Below are 14,877 nucleotides of genomic sequence, written 5' to 3'. Positions count from 1 at the left end.
GACGCTCAACGAAACTAAAACGTCGATTAGGTCGGTGACGAACGCGTCTCCGCGACATCGTGTAAACAGCACACGTTTGTGCTGTCATGCATAGCGATCCCAGCCGGATCGTCTTCCATCACCACGTGCGCGTGTCGGCGTCGGTCGTTGTCGCCTGCCGCAACCGCAGTGTCACCTGACCTCTCACTTTTGTTTCTGCAAACAGGCAGCACGAAAGCAAAGCTCCTGGGGCGAATCCTACTACACTAGACAAAAATGGGCTCATATTTTTCTTTGTCGCCGTTCTCATATCTGTCATTTATTTTAGAGATCATCGTCGGTACTGACGTTGTTAACTTGAAAGTTTCTAGAGTTTTGTATCCACAGCCAGCGGCTCTTTTTCCGCCTTTACTACGCAGACCTAACGAACAAGACTCTTTGCAGAGCCTTATTGAACGCATTTTCAACCTTTATTGCTCAAAGTTGAAAAATAATCGAGTGTCCTTCTTTAAGCAATTTCCTAAACAGCGAATAACTGGCAACCATTTCCTGAGTTTAGGCGAACTTACATGCTCGATGCCCGTATATCGGAGACACTGAAGCCAATCTTGTATCTGTCGGACAATAAAGTTACCTATTACTTGCAACATAATACCCATATTAACCCCTAAAAAGTGATTGGCTGCATTAATGGATAATGTATGCGGCGAAGCAAAAACGCACTTCACGTAAGACGCGAAACTTGCAATCTTTGGTTGATAGACGACGCGCAGTAACCATTTTGAACTTTTCTTGTACACGTAGCTTGTACGAGAAGCTGTCTTCCTTGTCGGAAAAGAAAAACTATACTGCGCTTTTGCGACAGGGAAAAATCGGTCCAAAAGGAGATTTTTCGTGATTCAGGAAACGTGTCTTTAATTATCACGCGACCTCTCGAAATTACCTTTTAAAAAATGCGCACAGTAAACCTGGCTACTTTTGATATGCGCGAAAATTGAATTTCTACGCATGCGGGCAAGTTAACCTAGCCCACATCAGTTCCCCGATCATTCGATTTTCTATTGCGGCGCAGAGCAGTCTGAGTGTATATGACAGCGTGCACGCAGGACTCTGACCATTCTGCGGGCGTTTGTGTTCTACGCTCAGTGGCTCTCCCCATTTTCATTTTGCTCTGTACACTGCATATGATATGTACGAACACACGCGAGCCAAAGAAACCGTCTTCCTTCCTTGACTTTGAACTTTGAACCGCAATAGCTAGTGTGCCTTAGTCTTGTTCGCTGTGCTATTGCCTTCATAGGCATGCGCAGGGTTCTCCATTAGGGGCCGTCAAGTTTCATCGCAGCGACCCCCCTCCCCCAACTCCTCTCCCATCGAGGCCCCTGCGGTCAAAATGCCACGCAAAGATGAGGAATGGTTATAAAACATTTATTTCATTGTTAGGAAATTGCAGAATATACAAAATATTCGGCAGTAGTTTTTACTTTCATGTGTAACATCGACACAGGAAGGCAGTTGCTGCACCACTGAAGCATCAGTGTAACAAGGCGATTCCGAAGGAATTTTCATTCTCTTTTAACCACAAAAATATGCGATACAACATTTGTGTTTTGTTAGCTGCAAAAAAAAAAAAAAAACCTGGAAAAGTTGCTTTAACTCGACAAGGCAAGTAAACAGTTCTTGGAACACGACATATCACGGGTCCTCGGCCGCCAGTATCCTCAAAAAGCTGCATGGGCATTACACTTCACTATAAACAATGACGGGACAGATCCAACAGAGTAAATGTATGGTTAAGACTGGACCCCCCCCCCCCCCTCCCCCTTAAATTATTGGGAGGGGGGAGGCCGCACACCCTGCCCCGCCTGTGCGCATGCCTATGATTGTCTTTACATATAATACTGCCAGCAACAAACAACGTAGATGGAATCGCCCTCTTCAACGCCAGCCAAGGCTGAAGCGTAAGAAAGGAGGTATAGTTTACCTGACCGCGTGGCGCTGTCCCTTGGCGTCTAGTTACAGTGGCCGTTGAATCCCGGAGAACATAACGCACTGCAGTCGGGAAGAATTCTGAAATCACATTAGACGTTTAAGCATACCAGAGGCGTATTCGCAGAGACACGTACCGGTTTATTGGACACCTCCTGCGCACGCGCAGTGGCATGGGTGCGGCTAGGCAGGGCCGCTGCGAGTGCTGAAGAGGTTGGTCACCAACCAATTGTGGTCACCAACTTCATAGTTAATTAAAATCAGACAATAAGCTTGTTAACCACTCCTGCTAGCGCGCATGTTTATATTGTGAACACGAAAACGGTCGCATTCCTAGACCACTTCTTTGCTAGAATGCTCCCAGCACGCGCATGTTCCAAGATATTGCCTACAAACCTTGAGGCGCTTAAGGACGTTAGAACCCCAAAATCTAATCGAAATTTTTAGCTCCATCCGCGGAATAGTGCATGAGAGGCGGTGATGATCAGCGCAAAACAACTCCTGAGGTGTCGCGACTTTCGTATGGCGTTTGTTCTGCCAGCGGCTTACAGCCTTCAGGCAGCCTGCAGTGCTCAGAAGGCGCTGATATTGTCCCACTGCGTACCCAAAAACTGCTGCCGTCAGCCGCTTGGGCCGCTGCGAACGCGAGAGCACATTCTGGACGATTATAGCCCCGCTTTGGCTGATACACTATTTGCTTAGCTTCTTTCTTGTTGCCCAGTTAGCTGACACAAGACAAGTGGGGCCTGGACAGAGCGCGGAAGCTCGTGCCTGTAAGCGCAGGCAGTGGCTTGGACATGCACTACCGGTGCGTCAAAAACTGCTCACTCCTCTCGCTAATATGTGTGTAAAGGCTCTACGATTGACTGGGAAGAAGCTGTATACAGCGCGACAGGGAAGCTTAAAACTGTTTTCTTTTCACTTTCGGCTATTTTAATATGAGGAAAGCCCTGCTCCACAACCGCGTCGCACTATAGGGAGGAGTTTCACGACGATCGCCGCTGCTTCGCATGCGTAATTACGTGGATTGACTCTAAACTTTGGACGCGAAGTTCTCGCAACACGCGCGTTACTATAAGAAATCAATGGCCAGACGCTGCAATGGCCAGACGCTTGTTTATGGACGCGATAGCGTTAAGGCTCCCGTTCTGCAGAAAATCCGGCGACGGCGTTGCGAGCGAAAAGGCAGGTTGCCCGCGTTATAGCTAGGTCACGTGATCTTGTGACGTCATCACAACCTGCCCACCGGATTGTGAACAAACTGACCCCCGTTCGCGAGAGGGTGCTTGGGGAGAGCAGCCCGGTTATCATAAGCCCCACCGGTGGCTGTGCTTAGGACAGCCTCCAGGCGGGCAGTGGCGCATCGATTCACCTCTGCGCCACTGCGCCATGAGTGGCGTGATCATGAGGACTCCCCGTGGTCTAGGGAAAGTAGAGAATGACAAATAGGCCCCCAAGCCGCTGAAAGGACCCATTAACGCGTTCACGTCATACCCTTAAGGCGGAGCTTAAGATTTTTATTTTAGTTAAATATGGACTGTCGGGACAATAGCACTCCAACTTTGTGTCCGCCTGCTCGTATAGCCCGCGTGAGAACACATCTTTCGTGCACTGCCCGTGTTTAATTATTAAAAGCCCGGAAAATCTGAGTTGGAACAGTCTGTACTTCTTCACCAATAAGATGACTGATAACCGGCGCTTGTGTGTGCGCCACTTTTGTTTAGTTTCTCCCGACGTCATGATGTTTCACTATTTACGTTAGGGCGATTTTTATGCAGTTACAGATTATCTTTAAGGATCTCCAGGTTACTGTTGTTTAGTCTGTACTACCCCATGCTGCATGTCACTAGTGCGTGCGCGTTATGACATGCCTGTGTGCGCAGTCACAAAATGAACAAGGGAGGGGAAAACCTCAGTTTGCTAGAGCCAACGTTTCGACAAGGGGACTTGTCTTCGTCTGGGCAAAGCGTTCATCATCGGCAGGGATTATATAGGGCCTTCGCTCCGAGGAGGAAGGCCCCGGGGGTGGGGAAGGAAAGTGGTGTGGGAGGGGATGCGTGTCAGGAAGGGGAGGGAGGTGAATCATCATTCTCTAGGCTGCAATAGTGCAACAACCTATATCCGGGGGGTATGCAATGAACAAAAGGCTTTGAAGGGGCTGCGACGGGGGGGGGGGGGGGGGGGGGGAGGCGCTGGGTGAACCTGCAAAACTCAGATAAAAGGATTAGTCAGCGTGGTACAGGGAAATGATAACAAGGGAAAAAAAAGGGGGGGGGGGGGGGGCTGGCACTGGAAGGAGAAAGGAAGGGGGGCATTTCCAAGGAAGGACAAGGCAGGGGGGGGGGGGGGGGGGGGGGAATGGCTCGTGTTCAGAGAAAGCCAAAAAGTGGGGGCAGAGGGGGTAACAGGAGTGTCATGGTTATGCGCAGTGTTATTTGTGCTATAGCCATGCGTCACCTCAGAAGGGCAAATAAAAGTATGAGGAAGTCGCTTTTGAAAATGTCCCCGTTTCACAACCCTCAATCGTGCGCAGAAAAAAAATAAAGCTGCGTATACATTATTCCTGCCTTTACAAAACCTCCTTACCACTGACCCTGAACGATACACATTGCGCTCAGACTTCCGGCGTCGACTTCCGGTCATAACATTTCCCGGGCTTTACCGGCTCGGCCATGGCATAACGGCACCGTGTTTTCGCTCGCGTGTAGGGCTTCGTGGCCGTTTAGAGGCAAACCGCAAGTGATCAGCTGCTGAGTGATCTGTCGTGAACATCCTCCCACATATGGGACTTTCTGGCCTCTAAGCATAAGGCTTTGGGCTCTGTTTCATCATTTTGCTTTCATACCCCCATAAATGCTAGCGGTTCTCAACTATAAAGCATGGTAAGACATATGCTGACCCATGATTACGTCATCGTCGTAGCAAATAAGCATTCAACTGGCCGCTTTTCCGCCTGGGCCTCGAAGCTGTTTTGCATCCCATTCAGCATTAGAGAAATTCTCGAAGCATTAGAGGAATTCATTTGCGATTGTGAGCAATACAGTCACTTAACACAAAGTATTTCATTGTCAAGGTATTCAATAACCATCTGCAAGACATCGCTCCAAGAAGCTGCATGACCTTAAACAGTCGAATTGCAACATGTCTAGCGCTACACAGAACCGATCCCCAACTGAAGCACCCTAAACAACCTCTTTACTATGACTGCCGCTGTGAGTATAAAGCACAAAGCACGCCCACGGCAACAGCGCAAAGCAGTGGTTTTGTCCGACAGAATTCACAACGTCAGGCTCCTAGCGTTACATACGCACTACAAGAGTCAGTCACGGCCTTCGCACGGATAGCATCCACCTGCTACATGCCTTACTCAACCAGAGGAATGTTCCTGGCGTTACTCATGTTTTGACAATCGCGCCGAAACAGTATTCCGGTGTCCGGAATATTGCGTGCTTAGGGCTTTGCCAGGGAAGCGCCCTCCTCCAACCTCTAGAGGATGAAAAGGAGAGCACCTATGTATATCTTGCCGGCCATTAGCCGAAGTCTTGAACAGAATTCGGTGCTCCCAATGACACCTTCTTAGTTTTTGCTTCTTGTTTTTGCAGTTGGCTTATTTTAATCTCTTGAAACATTTATCAACTTTCTACGTGCCATTGGGAGCAATGCGGTTTTGTTGACTTAAACGAGCAGATAGGGAAACGTTCGTTAACGCGAATGGCGGAACCAGTAAAGCGTTTTTTTTTTCTCATGTATACTGAGGATGAAGAAAAGAGGCAGGCTTGTTATGTGAACGAAAATTTTGAAAAAAATGAGAAGAAAGAAAGGGAACGAAGTTATAAATCGAGATTTGCAAGTATATTTTGAAAAAGGAAAAACAGAGAACGAGTTGAGAATACATTGAAAAATGAAAACTTGCGGGCCACATTTACTCGCCCAAGTTTCTACCCTTGTGAATTACATTTAAAACACTTTTTTCCTCCTGAATTGGAAAAATTTATTAGTTCGAATAAATTCATCCATCTATCAATGAATGAATGAATGAATGAATGAATGAATGAATGAATGAGTCAATCAATCAATCAATCAATCAATCAATCAATCAATCAATCAATCAATCAGTCAGTCAGTCAGTCAGTCAGTCAGTCAGTCAGTCAGTCAGTCAGTCAGTCAGTCAGTCAGTCAGTCAGTCAGTTGATCGATCGATCCACCGATAAGTGGTTCAATCAAGTTGGTTCTCCTGTAAAGGTTTGTGGCTCTCAAAACACGAAATGACTCGTGAACACGAAAGCTCAGAAGACATAATTTCAGCCAGTAGAACTGACACTCAGGCCGATATGGCTTATATGTTGGCTAACGGTGCGGTGCAGAGTGACTGGGCTGGTCTTCTTTCCTTTCTCGATCGCCGGCACGTTGCGCGGGTTCAAGCTCGGGGAGATGTCTGCTAACCCTGCCCGCGCGACTCGTGAAAGCTTACGGCGTTGCTCTCGAACAGATCGCAGCCGCCACAAAAGGCGGCAGGCGACGACAAAGGGTCGGCGCTGTTGCTTGGGGCGCAAGCGCTGACCCCTGCCGGCCTTGGGGGGACACGCAGGGAGAGGGGAGCCTGTATTGCGCAACGAAGCGCTCCTTTGCGGGAGTTCCGGTGCGCCCTCAGAAGTGGGCCTCTCACGACCGGCAGACACAGCGCGGCCTTGGCTGGCGGGGAAGTGCGCGCACGCGGCGCTGTCTGCCCTCTCTCGCGCGTAATACACACACACACACCTCCCACGTCGCCGATGGACGGCTGCGGAGATGATGCCCACACGACGCGCGTCGTCCTTTTTTTCCGCTGGGAATGGTCGGTCCCGTTCTGGACGCCGCGTCGGGTGTACTTCGAAAACCACCTGTGCGGGTTCGCAGTTATGAATGGTCGTAATTGGGACACTGGATGACAGGGCGCTGTAGGCGCGTGCTTGTTAGCTACACTCCGGACAGTTTAATGTTTTACGGCGCTGCTCGTCAGACAGCAGGTAAAAAACCAAGTGTCCAAAGTGTTCATCCTGTCCCCCTTTTTCCCTCCTATTATTTACCTTTTTATAGACATAGGAGCAGGGGGGGGGGGGGGGGGGGGGGGCAGGCGGGCAGGCTCACTTCGAGCCTGCTTAAGTGCACGCAGAATCGGCTCAGCCGGCTAACATAAAATGGTGAAGCTGTCAGCGGAGCCTGTATTTCCTATTTTTGCTCTCGATATTCGCCTATTGACGTCCAAACTGACTGATAATACGCACAGACGGAGCCGTACTGCGTGGGCGCACGCATACTGTCCAAGGCAGTCAAAGCTGCCTCGTATTGCACGGAGCGATGTCGTTCCGTGGTGCTTTCAGCCCGTGGCGCGAGTTCACTGACAATGGGTCTTTCCTCTCTCCAAAAGGTTGCAAGAAGACACGCCTGCCACGAACAGCTGCGGCTGCATCACGGGCACATCACTCCGTGCGCGCACAATGGGGGCTTGTTTTGGAAACAGCGTGTCTGGCCGTTCTGACGCACCGATATGACAACAAACACACGTGCGCGATGGCCTAAGGCGAAGGCGGTCTGCGCGGCCTCGCATTGGCCTTGAGTGGTCGGTTTTCGGCAATGCACCTGATCACAACGCCCCACGTACGCAGTTCCAGCGGTCAAAGTTAATTGTCATTCGTTTTGGTTTTCGTTCAGGGGGGCTCTAAGTGCGTAGAAGCGATTCAAGTGGGTGCTCCGACCGGTAGCTGAAAACTGTCGGCGCCCTCTGTAGCTCATCAGCTGCTAGTTTGTAACTTTGTCCACTTTAACGCCAGTTAAACTGGACGAAGGCTGCCGCATTTTTTTTTCACTCCGGTTCTGTTTTATCACAAACTGCAAAGTGTTAAGGCAGATTTTTGTTAAACAATAGCTTTCTACGCAGACCAAAATCGCAGAAGCCTTATCTGTCGTGCAATGTATTGCTCTTTAACTAGGATCCTGACTATGAACGAAAATTTGCTCCAGCGGTAAAGATTGTCAACAGACCTGGCTAGGATTCGAAAGGCAGTGCTTCACAACGCTCTGCCGCACAACATCAGGGTTTGCATAGCAAGCACTTAAGTGCCATAAGTGGGCGATGCGATTGCGTTGTGGGACAAGTATGTTGCGCGGCTACAAGCAATATTAAAGCGATAGTGCGTTAAAAGGTTCATGTGTCCGAAAGAAAACTCCTTGGAAAGAAACAAGCGTAGTGCTCACTCAACTCGGGGAGCAATCGTTAGCAGCATATTAATAGAATGTTCTCAATCATATTGCTTGGACCTGTACATCACGACGAGAGATTGAGCAAAAAAAGTTTCTTTGTCCTTGAATTGCAGCTAAGGAGCGATACTTAGAGTCTCGAAGTCCTTTAAGAGCATAATGATGTATACACGGAGTGGCAGTGCCGAAAAACAAAGAGAATACGCTACGTATTGCGTCCATAAAACGCGCATGAGAGCTAGTCAGTGCAGCAGATAAACAATTCTCAGCGCAAAGTGATTAATCCTCAATGATATTTGAGGCGCATGTTGCATTACTGACGTCAGCGATGACGCTCATGCTTGGAGTAAGCCACTAACAGTAGCGCTGTAAGAGAAGCACCTCCAGTTTACTGCCATGCGCACTCTAAACATGTACCCTGAAATACTAGATACACGGAAGATACAAAGGGCCACTTCGCACAGACTTAGATGAATTAAACCAGTGAAAGGGCCCGTGCTTTGAACCCCCGAGGAAATAAAGCAGACAGTCCTTATTCGTATTACACGACACACGACAGACAACTCATTTAAGAGACGCGAAATGACCGAACGTTAGCATGTGGGCTCAGAGCATAAAAATCTGTTCTAGTGGTGGCCCAATCAGAACACGAAACGTGATATTGCGGAAACAAAAAAAATTTTCCCCCAGAAACCGGATCGTTTGCGGCGAACAGGGGTTTTTTCCGCTTCGCAAAAAACGTTGAGTGTTTTACTTTGAAGTTGACGTGTAAACACACATAGACGGCGTTATTAATATATGCCTTCAGCGAGGAATCTGACGAAATTTCTTACATGTTTTTGACAAAAAGAAAGGTGGGTTAAGAGGATAAGAGGTTGTGGAGGCACACTGACCGCGACTTACTGCGCCGTACATTGGTGCCGTGACAAACTTGAGCATTGCCGTGTTCTTACGAGCGCCTGTTCACTGATGATCGGGCTGCGTAAAGATGCCTGGAAAAAAATTACCGGTAATTTTTTTCTTTAAAGTGAAAGCGAGTTGTAATACAAAGAAAGGCGCTGATCTTCGTTTGCTGAAACTTCAAAAATTGCCAAGACAGTAATGCACAAGCATGCACATGCATGCACAAGTTACGCAGTAGGTCAAAATAATGCGCAAGTATTTATTTGTAACTTGGCCAGTGGCTGCTATGGCTGGTATAACACAAATAATTATCTTAGTGAAGCATAACAAGTTCTTGTGCACTAACCTAACTACAACAAGTGCCGCTCAAAACTGACAATGCGCTTGTGCCGTCTGGGTCCCATTCAACTAACATTGATTGATGGGACGAACAAAGTCAAAAATAGAGCAGACAAGTTTTTTCCTGGAACGGTATGGATGACAGAATAGTTGCGCTGTGCTGAAAGATTCATTAAATTGAGTAAGCAACCGTCATTTAAAACAAACCTGGCATTAACCTGTACGCATCTAATATTTACAAAAAAATGGCTCGGATTAACGGAGCCATTTCAGTCAAGTCTACAATGAGCGTAAACGTGCGCGTCCAATAACCAAGGATTTTTCGGGCCTTACTGATCATGAGAAAGACCGAGTGTAGAAACAAATGAACAAAAACAACTCAGTAGGTACAACATCCTTGTGCTGTTCTTTCTTGGATGAGAACTGCGAAGTGGAACTGATTTACAACAAAGCAAATGAGCTGCTGTATGAAGAAACTTTTGCTTTGTACTTAACCTTGGTGCTTGAGCAATGTGAAGTGTCTCATGGATGAGCAGTAAAGAACCTTAGGGGCATGCTTTTTCACATGCTGTAGACGATAGTGAAGACAATCGTTTTAAGTGAGAAACGTATTACCGCAGTTGCCGTTGTTGATAGCCACATACATTTTGAAGTAGCTTCCTCTACAAAACCGAATTAGGCAATCAATCTTTCATCATATTAAACCACTATAAAGTGCCAGTACGCTGTAAGGTGCGTGCTGCACAACTCCTAGCGTGTTCATGCTGGCTCGGCCATCGCTGCCGCCGCTGCCCAGACGGCAAGGGCGACAGCATTGTGCAGGTGCGGGAGGTGAACTTGCGCGTGGCCGAGAATGCGCAGCAGCATCGCACCGAGGACTATGAGCTGACCAAGCAGCCCGACCCGGTGCTGGTGGTGCGCCGGGGAGACCCGTTCAAGGTCGCCCTAGAGCTGAGTCGCCACTACAACCCGGATCGCGACGCACTGTCCTTCGTCTTCACCGTCAGAGGTGAGAGTGCAACACCAGCTCATGGGTTGCCGTTTATTTTTCACCCTCATCTGTTTCGTGCGCTGAGATAAGGGCGACCGACACCTTTTCCGCCTCCGGGAAGAGGACAGCGCTACTTTTTTGTGAGCAGTTCCCACGTTTTCTCAGGTGCTCAGAACTATGTTACAGAAGTTATGAATGAACTCGTAAAGTGCTTCGCATTTCAGAAACCGTTTCTTTAATATTGCTGTCGAGTCGTGTCACCGTGCGTTATCTCCAACCAATGAGGCTCACAAAGAATTCGTGTTCTGGTTTTTCAGAAAAAAAAAACCTTTCCATGTCGTAGTTTCGTTTTTTTTTAAGCTCTGGTATATCAGAGGATACACCTTATATTTATGTGGCGATTTGGAAGAGACTACTGGTGACACCCCCTGATGACAGAATCTGTATTCACACCGTGCCGTTGCTGTGCTTCCAGTCTAGCCCTGTGTATTTCTATTGCCACGTCGTCGTTGTCGTTTTGGCGCTTTATTTTAAACGTTCTGACAATGTGGGCTTTGATATTAAGTCTGCGATTACCTGAGACCTTGTTGAAGATTTGCGGGGTCGCAGCGGAGCACCAGAGCAAGATGATCAGCGTGGCAGGCTTCTAGTTCCGAACAGCCCGTGCCGGACGTGCGCTCCGAGCACGCGCTGTCCATCCTTATTTTCCTCTAGCGCGCGCTGGTAACGCCGATCTCAGCGCCTGCGCTTTATAGCGTCGCAGGGCGCTATAGGGCCCCCCGCCTAGACCGAACGGCGAAATATACGCGCCGACGGGGCACAGATGGAGGTCACACGATGGAGGGTCCGGTATAAGTTCATGTCAGGGGCCGGGAAGAGCCGTCGGGTGGAGTGCGCGAGCTCAGGTGAACGAGCCTGGCTGCTGCGCAACGGGCGAATGATGCAGGGTGCCGAGCTGGCAATGGACATGAGGGCAGGGAAGGCCATGGTCGGGCCGTCACCGACTGTAGTGCTGCCCGCGGACACAAGTGTCGTCGGTGTTGGAACGTTGCGGCTGATGTCCATGGGGATCTGACGCGCCGTGTACGCGGTCACAAGCACAGGAGCGGCCGAAACGGCTCCATGGACTGACAGCAGCTGTGGTGTGACCGTCGACATAACGGCGACAGCTGTGACGATGCCGGAAGAAGTTGCTGAGCTCAATGGCAGGTGCTTGGGTGAAGCGGGAGTGGCAGTCCGGAGCGACTGGCCAGTGGTGATTCGCGTGTGGGCATGGTCGGCGGTGGGTGGCTGCAAGAAGGTTGTGGCAGTGACAGGCCGTGCAGCTGAGACTGCTACATCAGACGGCTGGCTGACAGCAAGAGACACAGCTGGTGCACTACTCGGTGTGGGTAGCTCTACCATTCGTTGCTGAAGGTTGCTCAAGTCAGGCACCAAAGCAGACGCTTGCTGCGACAGTGTCGAGCTGCCAGGGTCAGACTCCGAGAAGTGGTTGACAGTGCTGAGGGCTTGGCGTGGGGCCCCTTGGGCAGGCGGTGTGGCCGCCTGGGTAGTGGGGCTGGTATCTGACAGATGCTGCGGTCCCAGCAATCTCACTTCGCCCTTAGCACGATCGCTCAGGTCAGTGACTGACGGCTTTAGTGGCATGAGCGATGAGGCGGCAGGTGAGCTTTCGGCTGGCAGCGATGCTACGCAGTACGGTACAGAAGTTGGCGGAATGGGGCACTCGTCGAGGAAGAGTTCGACTGACGGCGGCACGATTGCAGATGAGAGAAGTTGCTCACCGGGCTGTGCCGTAGACGCTGTATCGTCCTTATGGGAGGCGGTATGGCCGGAGGCGCTGAACAGGGTGGCGCGAGGCGCATCTGTCGCTGAGTTCGCTGACGTGGCAAACCGCGGTGGGCCAGGAACCTCAACGAGCTGCTGAGGGAATGACTGCGGACTTCGGGCCGTGGAGTCGTCGCACAGTGCTGCTAGCGTGTCCGGAGTAGCAGGGTGTGCTGTCGGAAGCGATGCGGTAGCGTCTGGTGCGGTCGGTGCTAAAGAAGCCGGGCAGGAGACGCTGGACTGGAGTGGCGGCGAGGCGGCGTGGGGCTGCTGAGGCGGGCCGGGTTCTGATGAAGGCTGCGTGGGCGCGAGCGAGGCCGGTGCAGGGCCAGAGGCTGGCGGCGCCGAAAACGGGTCCGCTGCGTCGTAGAGCGGCGGCGGAACATAGTAGGCGCCGAAGTCAGCCAAGACGGCTGCACGCAGCTCATCGTATGGCCGGCAGCCGAAGGCAAAGTAGGTGAGCCGACGCAGGAGGTCGGGCGGGAGGATGTCGCAAAGGACTGCGTGTTTAAACGGCTGGATGGTAATGGCGTTCAGGTACATCGCAGCCTCCAGTTGGGCGAACCACCCGCCGACGCCTGCAGGCCGGAACGCTGGGAGCGGCGGGTCGAAACTTGGGTCCTGCCAGTACGCCATGCTAGGACGCCGCTGGGATGGAGGGCACGGTTCGCCGGGTCACCACTGTTGAAGATTTGCGGGGTCGCAGCGGAGCACCAGAGCAAGATGACCAGCGTGGCAGGCTTCTAGTTCCGAACAGCCCGTGCCGGGCGTGTGCTCCGAGCACGCGCTGTCCATCTTTGTTTTCCTCTAGCGCGCGCTGGTAACGCCGATCTCAGCGCCTGCGCTTTGTAGCGTCGCAGGGCGCTATAACCTCTTTATGTGCATTTGATGCTACGTCTGTATATGTAGCAGTAGGGCTCCATAGTTCACGTGAGAGCGAGTATGATGGCCTTTTGAAGGGGGGTAGCTAATATCTCACTGACATTTCGGAAGGGGGAGGGGCTGCGAAGAGCTTTGTAAAGTATTTTCAGAGTCAATGACGCAATTACAGAATGGGAGAGAGGGAGCGGAAAAAAGAAAGTGTCAGGATGATTTTGAAAAGGGGTGTTAAGAGGATTGCACAGGGACCTCCAAAAATCTGATTCGAATACAACCTCCAAGATTGTAATGAAGTTACCAGTGAAACTTTTGCCTCATCATATGTGTGTGAAAACGCATATTGTTCTCGTCGGGATCGCACATGCCCTTTGTAGATAGTTAGCTTTTGTTAATCGAAAAGAAGCATTAGCAGGCAGGGATCCGATGAATCTCAGTAAGGTTCAGTTATTCCCGTATAAAAGGAGCCAAACATAAATAGCACGCTATCTTTTTCGCTATAATTGCATCCACTGTGTCATCAAGCCTCTGGTCCCGGTCTGTTTATGTTGTAAAGCCTTATTTCAAGAAAGCGAAAATAAATAATGAAGTTAAAGCTACCAAAAAAGCCTTGAAAAAGCTTTGAACCATGCATTCTTTCTTTCCTTCTGCCTAAATCGCTAATGTTTAGTGCGAACAAATGCACCTACTCACAGCGTACTCAGTGCTAAGCGCTCATCTGTCGTGGATCAACAGCGACAATAAGAAAACTGGTGCCACCTATTGTTACAAAGGCCTTGGCCTATTGGTATCGCACAAATAGAGAGGGAAACTCGAACAGAGAGTCGATGTCGTTAGACTCGCGTTAGAAAATGGAAGCAAGCCGCTGTGTATAGTCTTGTGCACGAGTGTAACGGAGTGAAAACAGTATTTCACAAACTTGGCACTGTGGAACATCCTTTGCGTGCGCGCGTATGCAGGTGGAAGAGGCGCCGTCCTACACCAAAAACACAGTGGCTGTCGTTCCGTCGGTTTCCACTCGTCCAACGAATTCTTAGGCAGCATCACTGGTTGGACGGCTCTCGTCCAGAGCGCTCGGGACACGGTCCTCGACATTGAGGTGAGTTCACATCGTTTACCGTTGGTTTTTCCTTGGATGATGTTGGTGTGGACAGCGATGATGTTTATATGCGCAGTCATAACATTTTTCTCCTTTAAATGTACATTCTAAAAAATCTGGTACTGCAAAAAAAAATGCTTTATATCGTTCAGTCGGTCGTGAGAGGACAGAAAGTAGAGCTTTTTCGATTTCCTCTGGTGAAATCGCTGAGTAAAAAAAAAAATCAATTTTCTGTGATTGATTCACACTGCACTGCTATCTGTCGCTCCTAAAAACCTGATCTGAAAAAAAAAATTAAGAACTTTATGACTAAAGAAAGAAAGCTGCGCCTTGACCTACGGAGTGTCTGCTTTCAGATCACTCCGCCTCCAAATGTCATAGTTGGAGATTGGATCATGGACATTGATAGCAAGATCCGTTCTGAGAACGACAACACTGGATTTCGGTACACACACAAGGACCCAATCTACATTTTGTTCAACCCGTGGAACAGGGGTAAGCACCAAGTGTTCGAAAAAGGTAAAATTGTACTACAACTGTAAATTATTTCGACATGTGAACGAAGGTCGCAGACTCCGGAGGTTTCGTTCATTGTGTAGAATTAATATGACACGCTCAGTTTATTTCCGGAGAACCT

General features: G+C 49.7%; 1 protein-coding gene across 1 annotated transcript in view; it reads left to right on the top strand.

The window, feature by feature from the left end:
• The window catches only part of LOC149351197 (annulin-like), an 80,951-nt gene that overhangs the window by 43,106 nt on the left and 22,968 nt on the right, over positions 1 to 14,877 (top strand). The window contains 4 exon segments of the mRNA XM_089580492.1: positions 10,244 to 10,462; positions 14,108 to 14,146; positions 14,149 to 14,240; positions 14,597 to 14,735. Coding sequence (XP_089436618.1) covers positions 10,244 to 10,462; positions 14,108 to 14,146; positions 14,149 to 14,240; positions 14,597 to 14,735 — 489 coding nt within the window.

The sequence above is a fragment of the Amblyomma mixtum genome, chromosome 3, assembly GCF_055824585.1.
Source record: "Amblyomma mixtum isolate Tamu chromosome 3, ASM5582458v1, whole genome shotgun sequence".
In the NCBI taxonomy this organism is placed as follows: domain Eukaryota; kingdom Metazoa; phylum Arthropoda; class Arachnida; order Ixodida; family Ixodidae; genus Amblyomma; species Amblyomma mixtum.
This window is presented reverse-complemented; position numbering and strand designations above follow the sequence as displayed.